Source organism: Sylvia atricapilla, chromosome 8, assembly GCF_009819655.1.
Source record: "Sylvia atricapilla isolate bSylAtr1 chromosome 8, bSylAtr1.pri, whole genome shotgun sequence".
Taxonomy (NCBI): domain Eukaryota; kingdom Metazoa; phylum Chordata; class Aves; order Passeriformes; family Sylviidae; genus Sylvia; species Sylvia atricapilla.
This window is the reverse complement of record NC_089147.1, coordinates 19,021,673-19,040,234: the sequence shown is the minus strand read 5'-3', so window position 1 is coordinate 19,040,234 and position 18,562 is coordinate 19,021,673. Positions and strand designations below refer to the sequence as shown.

General features: G+C 42.5%; 1 protein-coding gene across 1 annotated transcript; it reads left to right on the top strand.

The window, feature by feature from the left end:
- The first annotated feature begins 414 nt into the window (after window positions 1-414).
- On the top strand, window positions 415-17,313 carry PKD2L1 (polycystin 2 like 1, transient receptor potential cation channel). Its single transcript, XM_066323932.1, has 15 exons — window positions 415-767; window positions 4,571-4,684; window positions 5,989-6,116; window positions 7,245-7,501; window positions 8,347-8,571; window positions 8,930-9,158; window positions 9,536-9,706; window positions 11,162-11,343; window positions 12,318-12,438; window positions 13,019-13,117; window positions 13,813-13,934; window positions 14,232-14,349; window positions 14,578-14,714; window positions 15,472-15,619; window positions 16,630-17,313. Exons 1-15 carry the CDS (start codon window positions 473-475, stop codon window positions 16,816-16,818), a joined length of 2,535 nt encoding a protein of 844 aa, XP_066180029.1. The 5' UTR covers window positions 415-472; the 3' UTR covers window positions 16,819-17,313.
- Window positions 17,314-18,562: the final 1,249 nt, after the last annotated feature.

The following is an 18,562-nucleotide window of genomic DNA, read 5'->3' as shown; positions in this document are numbered from 1 at the left end:
CCCCGGCCCCGAGCAAGGCAGCCCTGGCCCACGGCGCTCCCACGGGTGCCCTGGCACTGACCCGGGCTGCAGCAGCCGGGGGGCTCCGGCCGCTCCCCGCCCGCAGGGGCCGGCTCTTCGCAGCCTCCTCACCACGGCATCTAGGTCTGTTACTGCCGGGAAGAAGCAGAGAAGGACTCCAGGACTCGTCGGTGTTCCCAGGGCTACCGGGCTAATTGGGCTGACCGATTGGTGAATTGGTGGTTCCTGACAACGGGTAGTGCCACCCCTCTGGCCGGTGTCACCAGCTGAGCTGATATAAAGGAAAGAGAGGATGCTTGCTCTCTGTGGGGAGCTGCTGGTGTGCCCTCTCCTGGCTGCTGAGGCGGACAAGCTGTTTGGCATTGACTATCGCTCTAACTTTTAAATCCAGCCTGGGCAGGCAATCTTCACAATTCCAGTTAAAAAGTACTTCTGCTAGCAGTGAGTAGTCATGAATTTGTCTCACCTTAACAACAGAGCTGAGAGCCACTTTAACGTATCAGAGGTGCATGAACTGGAGACAGTGGGGAAGAAAGCTTGGGACAATCCTGCTTACAATGGCTCTCCCTCTACCTCCTTGAAAATTCAAACCATCTACAACCCCAAGTCTATCCTGGAGAATCCCTATGAGAATTTTGAAGACGTTGGGGACCCACTGCCCTACCAGGAAAAACAGAGCAAAGCTGTGAATGAGAAGACAAGTCCTTTCCTCAAGTGCTGCTTCTGCATCTTCAGAGGCATCCGAGGTAAATCTCTGATATCTCATTAGAAGGGCCTTATTAGCCCTCAGAGCAATGGTGTGGGAAGGAGGGGAGGAAGAGAAGGGATGCAGAAGATAGAAACCTCTTAGTGTCTGTGTAGCCCAGGGACCTGTTCAACATGCAGTAGCATTAATCCAAAGATCATCTTTGGCTGACCTGAAAGGAGCATCCTTGTTCTATGTGCCTTGCTATAGCTTCATGGTCTGTCCTGTTACCTTCACTACAAGATAAGAGATTTAGTGGTGTGCTCAAGGTCATGCAGTGAATCTGTTGGCAGAGCTTAGGTGCTCTGAATCCCCAGGAGCCATCACTGTGGCGGTGAGACTATTCTTTGTGTGCATTTTCTAGATAGAGTGGTACTGGCCCCTGTGCTACAGTAACATAAGAACTGATAGACCTATCTAGCACTGTCAGGACTGAAATGTAGGAGATTACAGCAATGTATCAAATAATGCTTTGCTTGAAGATAGAAAGAAAGAGGTGCTGTTTTCCAGTTTAAAAGACAAAGGGGAATGAAATATTATGTAGGCTTATTCAGAGGCAAACAAAACCCTGCGGACAAGATAAGTCTCCTGTCAGGATACAATCCAGGGTGAGGTCATTATTTTATAAAGACATAAAATCCTAATATTTTAAAAACAGCAAAGATAAAAAAATAATTCTTACCAATGTGTCTTTTTTTTTTTTGCTCACTTGGAAGGCAAGAACCTTTCTGAGAGCCATACCCTCTAACAGTATGAGTGGGTGAATAAAAGTATATGTGAATTGCACAGCCCCCCCATGATCAATGCTTTTGTCATTGCCATTACAGTCTAACACTGCTAATTCACATGGAATTCGGAGCAGAGGCTTTAGAGATTTCTCCCAGCCAAGGAACAGTGCTGAGTGGGTTTGGTAGCTAATTACAGATTATTCTTACGCAGTGTATCATTTACCTGGTTTATTCTGAAATGCTTTCTTCTAGGCATTGTTTGAGGCTTAAAATGGAAAAACCTATCCATACTTTAACAGCAAATTTCCATTTGTGAGCTGCCAAAGTTGAATTTGGAGCATGCAAATTTGGAGTTGAATTTGGAGCATGCAAATGATAACTGTCAAGATACTACATCATTTTCTTCTGACTGTTGCAGCAGTGTGTCCTGACACTAAGGATGGTAAATAGGGCTAAAGGAATTACCAAAGCTGGGACTCCAAAGGCCAGTGCAAAGAGCAAAGACCTCTTTGAGCCTCACAGAAGTGAGGAAATTTTCCTTGAAGAATTTGCTTCCTTCCTTTGCATCTTTACTAGGTGCTCATAATTTTTCATTGCCTCTCTATTGCTGGCTTTCTCCCTTCCCTTTCCATTCAATCACTTTGGTGTCTCTCATGGAAAATAGAAGTAGTACATATAAGTCAGTTAGACATAGGTTGGGGGTTTTGCTTCAAAACCATTTCCTGGAATTACATGTCCATAGCTACTGGTAATAGTTGGATTATTAAGCTTTTTTCTTGTCCTCATCAGTTTCTGTGCTGGTTTAGTAGTGAGTAGCTGCTGCTCCTAGTGCCACTGCTCAGAACCATTCCTGTCTAAGAGGTGTCCAAGCAACTCTGTGTCCTGGTTCCTGCCTGCCTCCTGACATCTTTGCTGTTTCATGGCCAGCCTATGGACAGACTTTGGTGGGTATCTGGGTACATGGTGGTTGTTGAGGGATACCCAGCTTCTCAGTGCCTTTGGAAGAGGATCTCCAGCTGTACCTGAGACTGAGCTAGTCACTCACCTGGGTCACAAGTCTGGTTTAAAAGCACACTCAGAATGTGTAGGTGTTGCCAGTAATTCTTATCAGTCACTTGTTACTATCAGGAAGGTGAAACTTATAAATTAACTGCATTCATAGCCTAGTTTCTAGATTCTGTTGTTTTTTTCTTTGCTTAGTCATGTGAGTGTTGGGTGGTCATTCAAGGTGCCATAAGGAACACTGGATATCTTCTAGCCTTGAGTCCTTCTACTCCAAATGTCATGTCCAAAATAGCTGCATCTCCAAGGGGGTAGGTGGTGCCAAAGGAGACACATATGGGGACACGCTTTATGAATGAGGTGACAGATTTCCCTGGCATGTTTCCTAAAGACATAGCTGAAAATAAACCTCAGCTGATACAGTATTACAACTACTGCATGCAATCTGAAAGGACTGGAACAGTCTCATGGTCCTCCAGGTATCATTTTGGGCAAGTCTCTGAACCAAGTTTTCAGGGATATTTGAGTGTCCTTGAATTTAGGTGTTCCTGACTACACTTCTGTTCTCCAAATAAAAAGGTCTGTGAAATGCTCCAAACATATGGATAGTAGGGGTTCCCTGCTCATGGAAAAAAACCCCAAACAAACCTGTTAAAAGGCTGCAATGTAGTCATATCTAAGGATGAAGGTGGTTATTTAAAAGTGACCTGAAGAGATGGGCAAATTGTTTCCCCATGTTTTTCTTCATTGTGAAGATTCCTGTAGATCACATGATACTTCCTCCTCCACAGGAGTTAATCCAGATCATCTCCAGGCTGTCATTTCTGTTGCTGGTCTGGATTGTCCAGAGCAGGATACTGGTTTTCCTGCCCAGAAGTGATGGCAGATGCTGCAACAGTCACTATGGTAGTTAATGGTACAAAAACCTCTCTAATCTCTTGAGATGCCAAAGAGCTATCAAAATGACAGGATAAATACACACAGACCACTAGAACACTTTTGCTTACTCCAGAGAAAAGAAAAGTTTGGTATCTTCCAGAGATGACTCCAAATGTGGGGCCTTTGATCAGCTTTGATCCTGGTTTGCAGGAAGATGTTGTATCCTACTGAGGATAGGAATCAGGGTTGAGCTCTCTAGGAGCTGCAGAAAGCAGCAAGACTATGGGAATTATTGACATGGCTTTCATCACTAGGCTTTCAATTGAAAGTTCTTATGCCTTTCAACTTCAGGTACATTCCAGAAATCACATCAGAAAGCCATTACAAAAAGAACAAACAAATACACTAATGGTATTAGATGGTTCATCAAACCCAAAATATCAAAGCTGCTTTTAAAGGAAGCATTTCTCTCTTATTGAGAACCCTGGTGACATTTAATGAGTTGTGTGAAGAAATAGGATCTTTAGCTGGTGCAATTGGTGTATTGGATTCAGCTAAGCTCCATTGTTAGATGTCCTGAAGATAATTTGGCTCTAAATGTTATGCTGAAAATATTGAGTTGGGTTGTTTGATTGAGTTTCATGACCAACAAGAAAACTGCATGAGTTTTTAGGTAAGCAAGAGACAAATATTTAGGGCCTAATTGTTCAATATGCACTAAAAGGAGTAATAGTTGTAAAGCTAACACCAGATGCAGTTCTGCAATGGAAGACCTCTCAGAAATTCAGCTGTTGGCACATGGGTGACTGAGATGAAATATTATGGTTTCAAGAGCATTTATGACGAAGACTAAATTTCTGCAAAGAGTAACCTGAAAAACAGTCGGGAAAAGATCAGCCTATATAATGAACAGAAAACAGAAGAAACATAAAACTAAATAGTGATTTAGGAAAAAAAATACACTACATTTCAGTGTTAGTTAGCCACAAATCTTTAATTCATGCTGGTATGGTTCTTCTTAGGAGTATTTAGCACATTTTTATAGGTCAAGTTTTGAAATTAAATATGGCTTGGCCTTGAAAAGTGACAAAACTTCAACTTCCAACAGCAATTTTTTGGAACAGGACTACAGCTCCACACATGGCCCTTGAGAATGGCCATGAAAACTCTACAATCTCTTCTTTGTACCAAACAGGTCTGTGGGGCACCACATTGACTGAGAACACAGCTGAAAACAGGGAGCTTTACGTGAAGACCACCCTGCGAGAGCTGCTGGTTTACATTATGTTCTTGGTAGACATCTGTCTATGTAAGTAGCTGTCATATTTCATAGGCACCATCTCTGTGTGCAGTGTGAGGGGAATCATGTGAGATTTTATTGCTAGTCTTCCTTGCTCTGCTGTAAATGTTACTTTTATTGTATGGATGCTCACAGCAGCCAGAAGTCGTCATTAACCTACAGAATTGATGCTGCACAGAGAAGTAAAATTACTGACCAATGCTAGCTAAGTGATGTTGGTTAGACTTAAGCAGTATTTTCTGATTGGCATTATCTGATCTAGCCATTGACTCCACAGTTGTTGGAGATTCTGCTCAAGGTCTTTTCTCAGTTTCACAGCAAATGCTCAACATCCGGAGAGCAGCTCTAGAAACTTCCTGGTATCAAAGACACCCTCTGAGACTAGATGGGTGGCTGAAGTGATAAAGCAGATGGCAGCTCACCCTGTTGTTCTTGAGTGAATGTAATGTGTCCCTGTACTGAATGGTAATGCTAATATGGACTTTGTGTCAGTAGGACAATGGCAGTTTGTTTTTTCAAAGGTTATCACAAGTGAGCACCTGTGGCATGGGACAGTGAAGGGGGTTATATTTCATGGACCCTATGGCAGGAGAAATGCACAGACAATACCACCCTAAGTTACTATCACATTGTCCCAGGGAGACAGTGCTTCAGTCATTCTTCCTAAAGAACAAAGATAGGCACAAAGACGTACATGTTGTCACACACTGACTCATCCAGGAGATGTGGGGGGTTGTGTCTTGAATGTCACATGCTTTATTTTCCTGGTGTCCTTTCAAGAGTAGGACATATTCTTAGTGATCACTATGATGGATGTTTTTCTGAAGGAAGGAGCACTGGAGAGTTGAAACAACGTGTTTGTGGAAGTTAGAGCCTGCTCCTCTTGGGGTTTCTTGGTAGATGAAAACTTACCTGGAGCTCTTCACTTGGGAAAATAGGGTGGGTTTTGTGCCTTCATGACTTCATATCAGAAATTCAAAATACAGGTCACAGACTTTATTCTGAGAAATTTCCCTCAGAAATTTTGTCTAGGAACAAAAACTGTTATCCAGAATGTTTATTTGTATCCTCCAATGTCTTCTCTCACTACTTAGCTCTTATTGTCGGTTAGTCTGACCGTTTAAACTTGAACACAGAGCAGATAAGTTTGTAAATCCCTTAGAAAGAAAGCAGAAAGCCTTAAGATTTATTTTTCTGTGCCTTGTTCAGCTTACCTGTGAAAGATAAGGTACACAGGAAGTGAATATATGAATACATTTATATCAGGCTCCAATACTTGGGTATATGGAAGGACCTTCCTCTTGTTCTCTTAGTGACATATGGAATGACAAGTTCCAGTGCCTATTACTACACCAAAGTGATGTCTGAGCTCTTCCTGCAGACCTCTACAGATGGCCGTGTCTCCTTCCAGTCCATTGGCAGCATGGCTGACTTCTGGGTGGTGAGTACGAATCTGGTGCCACAGGGAACCCTGAAACTCAGCTAGACTGGGATATTCAGTTCCCTCTGAAGTCCTATCCAGTGATTTCTGCAAGACATTTTGCTGCCACACACTTCCACCAGCTACTAGCAATAGTTACAATAACATTTGCACACAAAATATCATGTGAACACTGTGTCCAGAATACTGGCTATGCTAAGTTTTGTGTGTGCCCAGGAGTGTCCATTTCCCAGTAAAACAGTCAGGACATAACAAAATAATTTTGGTGATAAAAGCCTCAACTCATTGCACAGATAGGAAGCACTGGCCTTGAGAAGCCAAGGGATTTACTTCAGGTTTCCTTGTGGCATTAGTGGCTTTGAATCCTAAACTTCAATATCTTCAAGCTGGTGTTTTCAAATGCCATGCAAACAGCCTATATCCATTTTCATGGCATTTTGAGAACATCAAAATTAACACGCCTGTAATTCATGCCTGGGCTTGTCTAATCTATTGATTCTTTAGGAAGAAACTGGATTAAAATTTGCATTTATTTATTTGCAAATTATCAAAGAGAATAAAATAGGAGAAAAACATCTGGGGTCCAACATTTCTGTTGAAAATGGGTGAAAGAAGTGAAGTGCCTCAGTGAAGGCCATTGAGTTATTGTGACCACTTATCTCTGGCAGCCAGAAATCTTTTGTCAATTAGAGTTGCCTTTTTCTGTCATATTAAAACACTCCAGCAAACAATGGCACTATTGTTTCCCCACCATTTCCAGGACACTGGCACACGCACTTTTCATCCTTTGCAACTTGGGCCAAGGCAATTCCTTGGGGCTTGTCCTGACTGAAATAGAAGAGAAAATGAGACTCATAGGGCTCCTGTCTCTTCATTAGGCATAGAAAGGGCCACATACACATTACAGGCCTGTGAGAAACAAACGAAAACCCTGCTGCCCAGCATCCCTCCTCTACCACCAGCCTAGTCTTTCTTCTCCTTAACACACATGCAACACAAAGTTCTACTACTTTCCATCTTGAGGACCAGAGAGGGGTTGGTCAGGTCCTACTACCTTAATCCCAGACTAAGAAAATTCCTCTGATGTGTGAGCTATGAAGGAGTTGTTCTCCTCTGCCTCCTTTGCAGTATGCACAAGGTCCCCTGCTGGATAATCTTTACTGGACAAAGTGGTACAACAACGAGTCCCTGGCAGCACACAGCACCCAGTCATACATCTACTATGAGAACCTGCTGCTGGGTGTCCCACGCATGAGGCAGCTGAAGGTGAAGAACAACTCCTGTGTGGTCCATGACGACTTCAAGGAGGAAATCTCAGGTTGCTATGATGTATACTCTGAAGACAAGGAGGAAAGGGTCTCCTTTGGGCCCATCAATGGAACGGCGTAAGTATATCTAATCCCAATTAAACTTCTAGTTCAAATAAGAACTGCTGAGCTGCAGGATGCTGGGGGTGAATTTCTCATATGAGGCTGGAATTCCCCTTGCAGTCAGAGGCAGAAAGTCCTTTTTGTCTATCAATAAGGTCTGTTTTGTCTATCAATAAGGTCTAGTGTCTCTTTGTGGAGAAGGACAACAGAATGAGTTTTCATGTTTGAAAAGTCATGAAAAATCCAATAGGAATATAGGAAGAAAATGTTGCTTATTTTTAACAGAATGAGGATAAATAAAGACCCTTTGGGGCCAGATCCATCAAATGGCAATCTGGCATTCAGCTGCCAAGTTACTATTGGCTTTCCTCTGGGATTTCAGGAGCCAGAGAAGAGAGAGTACATCCCTTTCATCTTCATGACATGTTTCTCAATAATAATGTGAGGTAGCTGCCATTTAATAACTCTGCTCACTGCATGAATCTTGATCCATGAATGAGAAGCTATTGTTCTTTAGGAAATACAAGTACAAGAGCATTCTAAGCAGGTGGTTGTGTGTGACGTTGTCGAAGGCAATAGAGTAGATCCTGAGAATAACCTCCATGAAAAAAAGACTGATATAGCCAACAAACTGCACAATTTTTCCTCCATAGTACTGAAAATCATGTTGTGTCACTGCTGGGAAGCATTAAACCAGAAAACTAACCATAGTGGTTACCAATATTATGTAGAGTCAGATGAAGATTAGGAATTAAGTGCTAATTCTTCAGCTGAAAACTGCTCTCCCCTTTGAAGATACAATTTTTCCTGGGTACAAAAAAAGCAGGTTGAAGCTTTTGTTTATGCCTTATCTGTTGCAGGTGGAGGTACCATTCTGAGGAAGAGCTAGGTGGTTCATCCCACTGGGGAAGACTAACCAGCTACAGTGGGGGAGGATACTATGTAGACCTCAAGATGACCAGAGAAGAGAGTGCTGAAGCCCTGCAAGTCTTGAAGGAGAAACTGTGGCTGGATCGGGGAACACGGGTTGTCTTTATTGATTTCTCTGTGTATAATGCAAATATCAATCTGTTCTGTGTTCTGAGGTAAGCTGAGTCCTAATGAAAATTCTTCAGCCTCTTGCATCTTCCTCAATGCCTCAATATGTTTCTTAAAATGCAAATTTTTTATTAAGATCCACCAGTGGGATGGGTCTGACTGATGTCAGTAGAAATTATATGGATTAGTAAGAAGTCTTGGTCTTTCTGAAATAACCAGTTGCACTTCTCATTGCCTTTCACCCTCCCCTATCACAAGCAGTGAAGCAGCAGAGATATGGTTGCATAAATGCACACACTTCCACTCATGGTCTGGTGGATAGTTCATTCTCAAGTTTGATGTCTCTCAAAACTATCTCTAAACCTCCATTCCCTAGTTTGAAATTGTTTCCTTGTCCCTTTCAAGGTTAGTGGTTGAGTTTCCAGCCACTGGTGGTGCGATTCCCTCCTGGCAAATCCGGACAGTGAAGCTCATACGATATGTCAGCACATGGGATTTCTTCATTGTTGCCTGTGAAATTGTATTTTGTGTCTTTATCTTCTACTATGTGGTGGAAGAGGCTTTGGAGCTCCGTATCCACAAGCTTCAGTACTTCACCAGCATCTGGAACATTCTGGATGTGGTTGTCATTCTGGTGAGATTCCTTGCACACTTTTTTGGGGGAGCAATGGCAGAGATGTATAAGAGCCAAAATAAATGAAGGAATGTGAAAGTTAGTCTAGATAAGACAAGAACTGACACGTATTTTGCTCTAATACTAAAATGAACAGCAGAGTAAATGGACAGATGCTCTTGTGTCTGGAAGAACTGCTAGGAGAAAATTCTTTCTTAGATATGCCCAGGAGACTGTGAAGTCAGAGCATCATTCAGCACATCAAGACCATATTTCCATAGCCCTCCACTAGACTGCAGCTCTGAAGTGGGATTCCAATGAGTTCTGTGACATTTTAATTTCCCTGGAAAGCATAGGGACAGTAGTCACTGCAGGCTGTTCCTCTTCCCTCTTTGCAGCTCTCCATTGTTGCTATTGGGTTTCACATCTTTCGCACCACTGAGGTGAACAGGCTGCTGGGAGAGCTGTTGAAACACCCCGATGCCTATGCAGACTTTGAATTCCTGGCATTCTGGCAGACACAGTACAACAATATGAATGCAGTCAACTTATTTTTTGCCTGGATCAAGGTATTGTAGGGGGTCTGGGAGGTGTCAGGTTTCCAGTCAGACCTCTTCTTCTGGATAGCTTGAGGGTTGTCTCTTCCATCCCTCTGTGTAAATGAGTGTAACAGCTATAGAACAGAGGATTTTCCTCAAAGTCATATGCTCTGTTTTGCAGTAAATCTGGGCAACTTTTTACCCTGCATTCTGAAGTCAGTTATTTGGAGATAACAGTCAGGGATATGAGCTCAGACACTGTGGTGTAAAAGTGGTTTTAGAAAATGCTGAGTACTGTGTTACTTTGTCCATCCTGTACTATTTTCGTATTCTTGAGGATAATCTTGCAAACCATGGGGTTTTTTCATGATGGTCACGTAAGAGATGGAAATTACTCATCTGTTGACATGGACTATGCATTTCAACTAAAACATCTTGGTGTGGTGGAAAGCCAAGGGGCTCCTCATCCGCCTTAAGAGATTTGAACTTCTATCAGTTCCTGTTTATATTTTCTTTTGACAGAGGGAACAAAGTCATATGTTTTTGAACCCAGAGAAGGATGGTGGCACACCTCAGATAAATGTCCTGAAGATTAAGCCAGCATTCCCTAGCCAACTTTCTCCTCCATACTTTGGTGCTGTAGTGAACCTCTTGTCTTAGTAAGCATGTGCATACATGAGAGAGACTGACCTAGCTGGTTGTCTCAGTTTAGGCAGACAAGTATCTGCCAGGGAAGATTGGAATTTCCCTTGGAATGTAAGCCCCCCTCCTCCCCTTTTCCAAATTATTATAAATTTGCAATTAAAAGGCTGTCAGGCAAGGAGTTTGGGAATGGGTATAGCAGTTCTTTACTAGGGATATTAAAAATACAAATGTTGTAGTACAGAAGAATAAGCAAGCAAATAAGAAATCCTAGAAAACTCTGAAAGAGTCAGAAATACAACATGACTCCCTGTTGGTCAGGGTGTTGGAAACAGTCCAAACGTAAGCCCTCCTGGAGTGGCAGATGTGGTTCTGTTGGAAGCAGAGATGGTCCTGTGGAGAAGAGTCCTTTTTATCTAGGTGAAGATGGTTTGGCTCCTCCTCCCTGGGTAGAGCAACTTACAATAGTATGATGTAATGTGTTATGTCATTGGTGAGCTTTAATAGTGCATTAACAGAAGATATCCCCATGAGGGTAGTGGAAGAATGAACAGAGATAAGCAACACTGCCCCATCTGATAAGCAACGCTGCTCCACCCGGTTTTTAACAGCTGGCTTCTTATCACAGAAGGCAGTTACCCCCTCCCTAATAGATAAAGAAAAAAACTCCCCAACCTGGTTTTGGCCACCTCTTTGTTTGAGTTAAGTACTCTTAAAGTATCCAACACTTGATCTCCTTGGTAACTTATGGGGAAAATATTCTTTAGAGTGAAAAAAAGGACAAACCTAACCCCCAACACTGATGTTTTGGCATAACTTTGTCCCCATTCTTTCATCTTGCAGATATTCAAGTACATTAGCTTTAACAAAACAATGACGCAGCTCTCCTCCACACTGGCACGTTGTGCCAAGGACATCCTGGGCTTTGCCATTATGTTCTTCATTGTCTTCTTTGCCTATGCCCAGCTGGGTTACCTTCTTTTTGGGACACAAGTGGAAAACTTCAGTACTTTTGTTAAATGCATGTAAGTATGTAAGTTAGTACTATGTTTCCATCATTTTATCAAAATAATTTTAACTGCTTTCCACTCTTCTCCCCAATTGCAAATCTCAGTGTCAATCAGACACCTGTTGTATGTCATTGTAATAAAGCCACAATGGTTAATAGGTTGCTCACAGCCTTCTGCTGTGACATCTCCATGGACAAAAGAATGCAATGAGAAAACTGAGCGCTACAGGCAGATTTCTGTTTGGTGTTTATCAGTAAGGACAAGAGATGGTGGATATTGGTAAGGATATCTATTTCCATAGAAGTCCCACAGATATTGATGATCAATATATCTGAGATGGAGGATGACCCGTGGGTGGATGAGCACACATAGAAGGGAGTGTTGGGGAAGTGAGTTAAAATCCTGTCTCAGACAATCCTGCAGTCCACAGGCCTGCTCAAGTAATGGGTGATGTTAATGGAGGTATCTGCTACAGCAATGGTTTTCAGCTTGAGTTCCACAGACCTCTCGGCATCCAGGTCCTGCTTTTGAGGGTCTACAAGAAAAAACAGATATGAAAGCTTAGGACCAATACAGTTAAACTTCTTTCATTATAGGGGATATGAACTACAAAAGCTTGAAGAGCACTGTCCAGTTCTAACATTCCTCCAGACTCTCACATACTCTCTTGGAAGACATGGCTTTGTTGAGTCAAATGCCTTTAATCAGGAAAAATTCATATTGTTTTGGTTTTGGCTTCTATTTATACCAAAACACACTTTGGACAACCTGAATTTGTGTGGAAACCATGTTTTATTTTCCTCTTGCTCTAACTACATCAACTCACTTCAGCCCTGAAATACTATGGATGCATTTAACTTGCCATTCTGGAGTGACTTAGACTCTGCTCTGGTTTGTGCCTGTGTCTATCTGGGCTGCAGGCAGGTTCAGGTTCACCTCAGGACTGTTTGTGTGACCTTTGTGTGACACTGTGCTCTTTCTTTCCCCAGTTTCACCCAGTTTCGGATCATTCTTGGTGATTTTGACTACAACTCCATTGACAACGCCAACAGGGTCCTTGGGCCTATTTACTTTGTCACCTATGTGTTCTTTGTTTTCTTTGTGCTTCTGGTAAGCAACAAAGTCCTCTTTGTCCCTGTATTGAAAGCAGTGTTTGAGAGACCCCTCCTGACAATCCCTGGGTTAGGTGCAAAAGCTTAGAAAAGGAGTTTTGGTTACAAAAGCTTTGCAGTGCAAATAGACCACAGTAGGCAAAGAGTGTGTTACTACAATTGAGGATTTGATTATTAGGGTGGTTAAGGGCCACCATCTGTTAAGGCGAAGACTGAAAATGACCGGCTTCCAATGCAATGGATGCAGAGGGATGCTCCTAATAACCAGTTTAAACACCCAGTGTCAGGAGTCCATATGTAACCTAAGATTTTGCAAGAGAAGCTACCAAAGGTTGTAATTGAGGTGGGAACAAATGTACTTTCAGCCACTGCTTTAACTGCAAAAACCTAAGAAAACAAGGTATGGCTGAAGTGGGTCTTTTCTTTACCCTCTTTAATTTGCCCAAGAGATACCTCACAGGAAAACAGCTCCTTTTTAACTAAGTCTTGCATATCTGTGCCTGTTTCTTGCTGTTTCAGCTGTGGGAGCAAGCAAGATATCTCATGCATATTCATCTCACTTCTTCCCCTTTTCCTAGAACATGTTTCTGGCCATCATCAATGACACCTACTCAGAAGTCAAGGAGGAACTTTCAAGCCAGAAGGATGAGCTGCAGCTCTCTGACATCTTGAAGCAGGTGATGAAAGCTGTGGTACTTTCTTGCTAAATCATGAAGCATTTTTTGGAAGTCCCTGACCTAAGTGGAATTTACTAGAGAGAAACAGTAGTTACCAACTCCAGATTCCCCTTCTTTGTGTGCACGAGATAAATCAAGCTTCCAGACCCTTTGGCAATGAGAAGATGAGAAAGCAGGTGTGGGGGGAATCCTCTTACTTGATGTAGTGTTTCTGAGAGACTTTTTTTCCCAGGATGGTCTCTAGACAATCCTTCATAGAATGTATTTTGATCAATAATGTGGTAAGTCCTGCTGTGCTAAGCTGAGCCTGTTACAGTGGCATAAATCTAGAAGGTTAAATCTGTCTTTCCCATGGGCAAATTCCAGAAAAGTTCCTGGAATGTTACAGTTCTGCTGTGGGACCAGTATTCTGCACGGCATAGTATTTGGGGACATATTCTGAAACAGCTGATGTGTTGGAAAATCAGCTAAAGGAAGAACTGGGCCAAGAAAAGCAGAGGGTTAGTGTGTTAGTGTCACTCTGAAGGCATGATTCTAGTTTAGAGATGAAGTTCATACAGCAGTGTTTTGTTTCTTGCTTGTGGAAAGCTTGAAAACTCCTGGTGTTACTTAGCATATGCACACCTGTATAGCATTGCCCACTCTGCTTTACTTTTCACTGTTCTGTGTGCATTATTCTGTATCTTTGGTAACAGAGCTATAACCGGACACTCATGAGGCTAAAGCTGAAGAAGGAGCAGATTTCTGATGTGCAGAAAGCCCTGCAGAATGGAACAAAACAACTGGACTTCGAAGACTTCAAGAACAGCTTGAAGGAGTAAGTGAGTCAGCTTGAGGGATGCCCACTTAGTCCTTTCTCTTACAGGTAATACAGGTAATTTAAATTTTCTGCTTTTCAAGATAAGGAGTGCATGTAGATATGGGCAGTTTAAGACTTAAAAAAAAAAGCCTATCTTTCCTCAAATGTTTAGTTTCCTGTTCTGAATAGGTTTGTCTCTTGCCCATTCGGGATGTTTAGGTTTGTTTAGAAACAATACCCTGATTTCAAAATTCCCACTCTGTTAGAGCTTAACAGTATAATTCCATGCTCTGAGCTCTCTCTATTCTTTTGCAGACTGGGCCATGCAGACCATGAGATCACAGCAGCTTTCTCCAGATTTGACAAAGACGGCAACCACATCCTTGATGAAGAGGAGCAACAGCAGATGAAGAGTGACCTAGAGGCAAAAAGGGTAAAAAAAAGGGCAAGGAAAAAAAATCTTCTGTTTGGTAGATATCACTCAAAGTGGTCTCAGGAATCTTTGGGTTTATGGTATAAACTAAGCAGGCAACTAAAATACAGTTCCAACTTTACCTAGATACAGCTGAGTGTATTGCTGCCTGTGAAGCTCTGTGTTATTGGCAGTAAAACTGACCACAGAGTTAGTATCCGTATTCATAGGAGTTTCTTTGTTTTCCAGGTTGCTCTTAATACAGAGATTGAAAATTTAGGGAAATCCCATGGTGACAACAACCCGGATGAGAATCTGACCTACATGGAAGCAAGGAATAACCACGCCAATAAGGCCACCTGGGTCTCCAAAGAAGAGTTCCAAGTGTATGTTTGTGCTGTCAGTAGTTTAAACACCCTGCAAATGAGGTGTCTGATTTCCTGCTGCTTCCTTCCCCGATTTACAGTGGTGCTGGGCAGTTTCAGTAAGATCTTGTCCCTTTTATCTTGCACATGTGTAAATAATCAGGTCAGGAGATAACTGAGACTGTTGTAGTAATGTAGTTTGCTTGTTCCTATAAAAGACTGAGTTAAGAAATTTTGCTTTCTGCCTCTTGAATAACCTCTGCAGCTGTCATCTAGCCGCAGGCAATAGGCTGTCATGTTTCAGGTCAGAAGGTGGCCCAAATAACTAGGCCAAGGAAAGCTGATACCTTTATAGAAGGTCCTGTAGCAATAAATATCCTTGATTTATAGCCTAGCTGGCCTTTATCCTCCAGGTCCAAGAATAACACTTGGCTATTTCTTCCAGAGGAGGAGCACAGGATAATCACAGCACAGAAAATCAGTATATCTTGATTCTGCTACTGAGAAACACTGAGCAAACCACATAGAGCCGTATCAAAGGAGAGGCAGGTGCAATATCTAATAATGGAATGATACTGTTCTGGGCTGGGATCCATCCTAAGCAGAACCACTCGTTACAGGTGAAAACACAGTGTAGCAGGAAGTTATGTCACCAGTAGGTGTGAATCAGTGATCTGGGAGCATTCACTTCTATTTGAAGTCTCTGGGAGATGTCTGCAGTAAATCCCTTTATTCATCACAAGAAAAAGCACATAAATGCTCTCCATGTCTCCCTCAGCCTCCTGCATCGTGTGCTGCAGCTGGAACAGTCCATAAACAGCATTGGCTCCAAGATTGATGCAGTGGTGAGCAAGCTCGATGCGGCAGAAAGAAAAGAGCTGAAGAGGAAGGATCTGTTGGGAAAACCACTGGGTGATGGTAGCAAGGTTGGTAGCCCTCCACTATGCATTTGAGCCAGCTTCAGATCAGGTGACCAGCTCTGCTGGGAGAAAGGGCCTGGTATCATCCTTGCTTTTGCAATCTTCATTGATTTCAGACAAAAAGGCTTGGGCAGGGTCAGCATTTTATATAATCAATCCTTTTCTGTTTAAGCAAAATGACACAAAACCTCTTGTTTTCATGTCCCCAAAGTTAACCCTAGTACCTTTAAACACACCTTCTGGCTCCTTTGAGGCCAACCTCAGCCCTGTGGCAGTGGATTAAAATTTGCCTGCCTTCAGTTGCTTTCTAACTGTTCATCCTGAGACTTTAAATGATCAAACTGTCCTTTCCAGCAAGAGCAGCTCATGGCTGTCATGGACTGTGATCTAAACATCTTGCCTGTGGATTATTTATCACATGTGTGGCGGAAGATTGGTTAGCTGTGTGCTTACAGAATATCACTGCAGATTTGTGACTTTTGCCAGAGTGCCCATATTGTGTCAACCAGTGTATTTTGGATCTTCAGCTTTAAAGTCAAAGGCAGCAAGGCATATGGGAGCCATGTCACTACTTCATGGTTTTGTGGCTTCAATAATGAGAATAGCCAAACAGCACAAAGTGACCTAGCAGAGTCAGAAAGAAGGCTCCCTTGTGCAAAGTAGTCTTGTAATCCCTTCTCATCTGAAAGAGCGTTTTGGGAGGTCCTACTTCTCACGTGATCATGCCCAAAATCTTATGCAAGTGTTTGTCTGCAGATTTGCTTTGCCACAGCATTTCTGTGAACGTGCTCATAAAGGATGAAAAGGGATGAATCCCTCCTTGTTTGTCTAAAGCTTGAATGTGCATTCATCAGTGTATTGCAGCACTGTACTGGATCTTCAATAGACAGGCAGGATTGTTGTAATTTTTGAGAGAATGTGGGAAGATCATGCATACCTTGCCTCTCTCCTGGAGTGTTGCTAGACTTCCTGGTAGCTTGCTGACATTTCAGGTCACACTTTCTTCTTGTTCACAGGACGAAGAAGCCAGTCAGGAAGAACTGCACCCCCAGAGCCTAGACCAGCTGAGGAAAGAAGAAGCACAAAGTTGGGGGATGGAACACATACAGAGAAACAACCTGAGTGGCAACTCTTCCCAAAATGGGGTCTATCACATCTTTCCCAAGTCAAGTGTTCTGGGGTCAAAGGTGCCCAAGAACCTCTAGCCAGTCTGATGTGCACTTCTATAGCAGTGCTCAACAGCCCAGTGCTCCCAGTCTGGCTGCCAGGGTACTAAGTCACTGTCAGTTGTCCATTCCCCCACTGTTAGGATAATCCAGACAGCTGGACACAGACACCACTGTTGCCAGGAATTCTAAATGTGAAAAATCAGGAATGCTCTTCTCCAGTTTAATAATTTACCATGTCACAGAGTTAGAACTTCTGCCCCCCTTCACCTTCTCCCCTGTACCCATATCTCAGGAAGAGGTGAAATTCAGCACTAGGTAATGTATTAGATTTCTGCCTCTGAACAGGCTGGCACAACATCATTTATCTAGCCTTCCCCAAAAAGTAGCAACCCCAGAACTCTGAACATTTGTGTCCAGAGTGGCATATCACAACTTGTTCCCAACACATGATGGTCTTCAGGAGAAAGATAGAGTTGTCATGTAAAGAAAGCAGAATATAATCAGTAGTGTGAAATTGGAAGAAAAAATGGGGTTATTTCTACCTGGTTTGTTCTGTTGTAGTTTGTTTCCAGATTACCTTGGTAACCCTCTCTGTACCTTACTTAGATTCAAGTGTTGAGGAAAGAGGTTACTAGTGCATAACTCTGGATAATGACAGTAAGAGTTGACATCAGTGTAATTGGGAGAAGGTCTGAAATTCTAAAATGGGAAGCAGTTGGTGGAGTTCTATGTTTCACTGTTAGGGAACAAACTTCCGGTTATATGATTTCTAACATAGCTCTTGACATTAAGAAATCTTTGTCATTTATTTTCATCCTTCTAAAACTGCATCTCAAGGTCCTTGCGCCTTGCAAACTAGCACCATATTTATGAAGTTTGATGCTTCTTTTTGTCAAGGAAACAAATTTGCCATTGTGGCTGATGACATCATTTGCGTTGAAGAATATTTTGAAAATTAGATGAATGTCAGTTTTTTGACCACATGTAAAATACTTCTTTTCCAAGCATTTTTTATTTGTTTGTTTGCTGAGGCTTCTCTTTCCTTGTAATTGGTGCAGACTATTGATGCTATTACAGGGCCATTGTAAATATATTTCAAATACCTTAATCACTGATATTCCACAATAGTTAACATCAAATAGGCTCTGCAGGCTTAAAGCAAATAGAAATGTGAGCTGTACCAGACTACTGCTAACAGCTGTCATTAGTGCTATACTGTTCAGTGTGCTGTGCAGTGCAGTGATAGGTTTAGTGGGGACCTTGTGCAGGGGCATCTTGTATTGCCACTTTTTTTAAGATGGATGGGTCACTGCATTCTGGAGAAAGCCTCTTTGGCAATGTCTGAAGGACCTCAGGATGAGCCCTGTCCTCAGATGGCCCAGGTTTCAGGGCTGCCACAGCCACAAGACAGTCTTGGTAAATTGAAGCAGACTGTCATTCAACTACAAGGACCCAGCAGGAGCTGTGAGAAGTAGCTTGTTGTCCAGCCCACAGGGAGCTTAGATTTCAAATAGGAGCTGTGGAGGCAGGAACTGCAGGGTCTCATGACTCACTTCCCATTGTCAGCTGGCCCTGCTGTTAGGGACAAGACTTATCTGTGAGATATTCCACGGTTCTTGACTCCCAGTTCCACTGAACTCAGAACTGAGCAAAACGTTTTACCTTCAGCTTTTCTGGCTGAAAACTGAACGGTGTTGCTTACTTCCTCCTCCTCTCTGCATTGAAGCTATGATCTTATTCAGAATAAAACAGCCTATTAGGAGAACTTCCTGAAATAGGC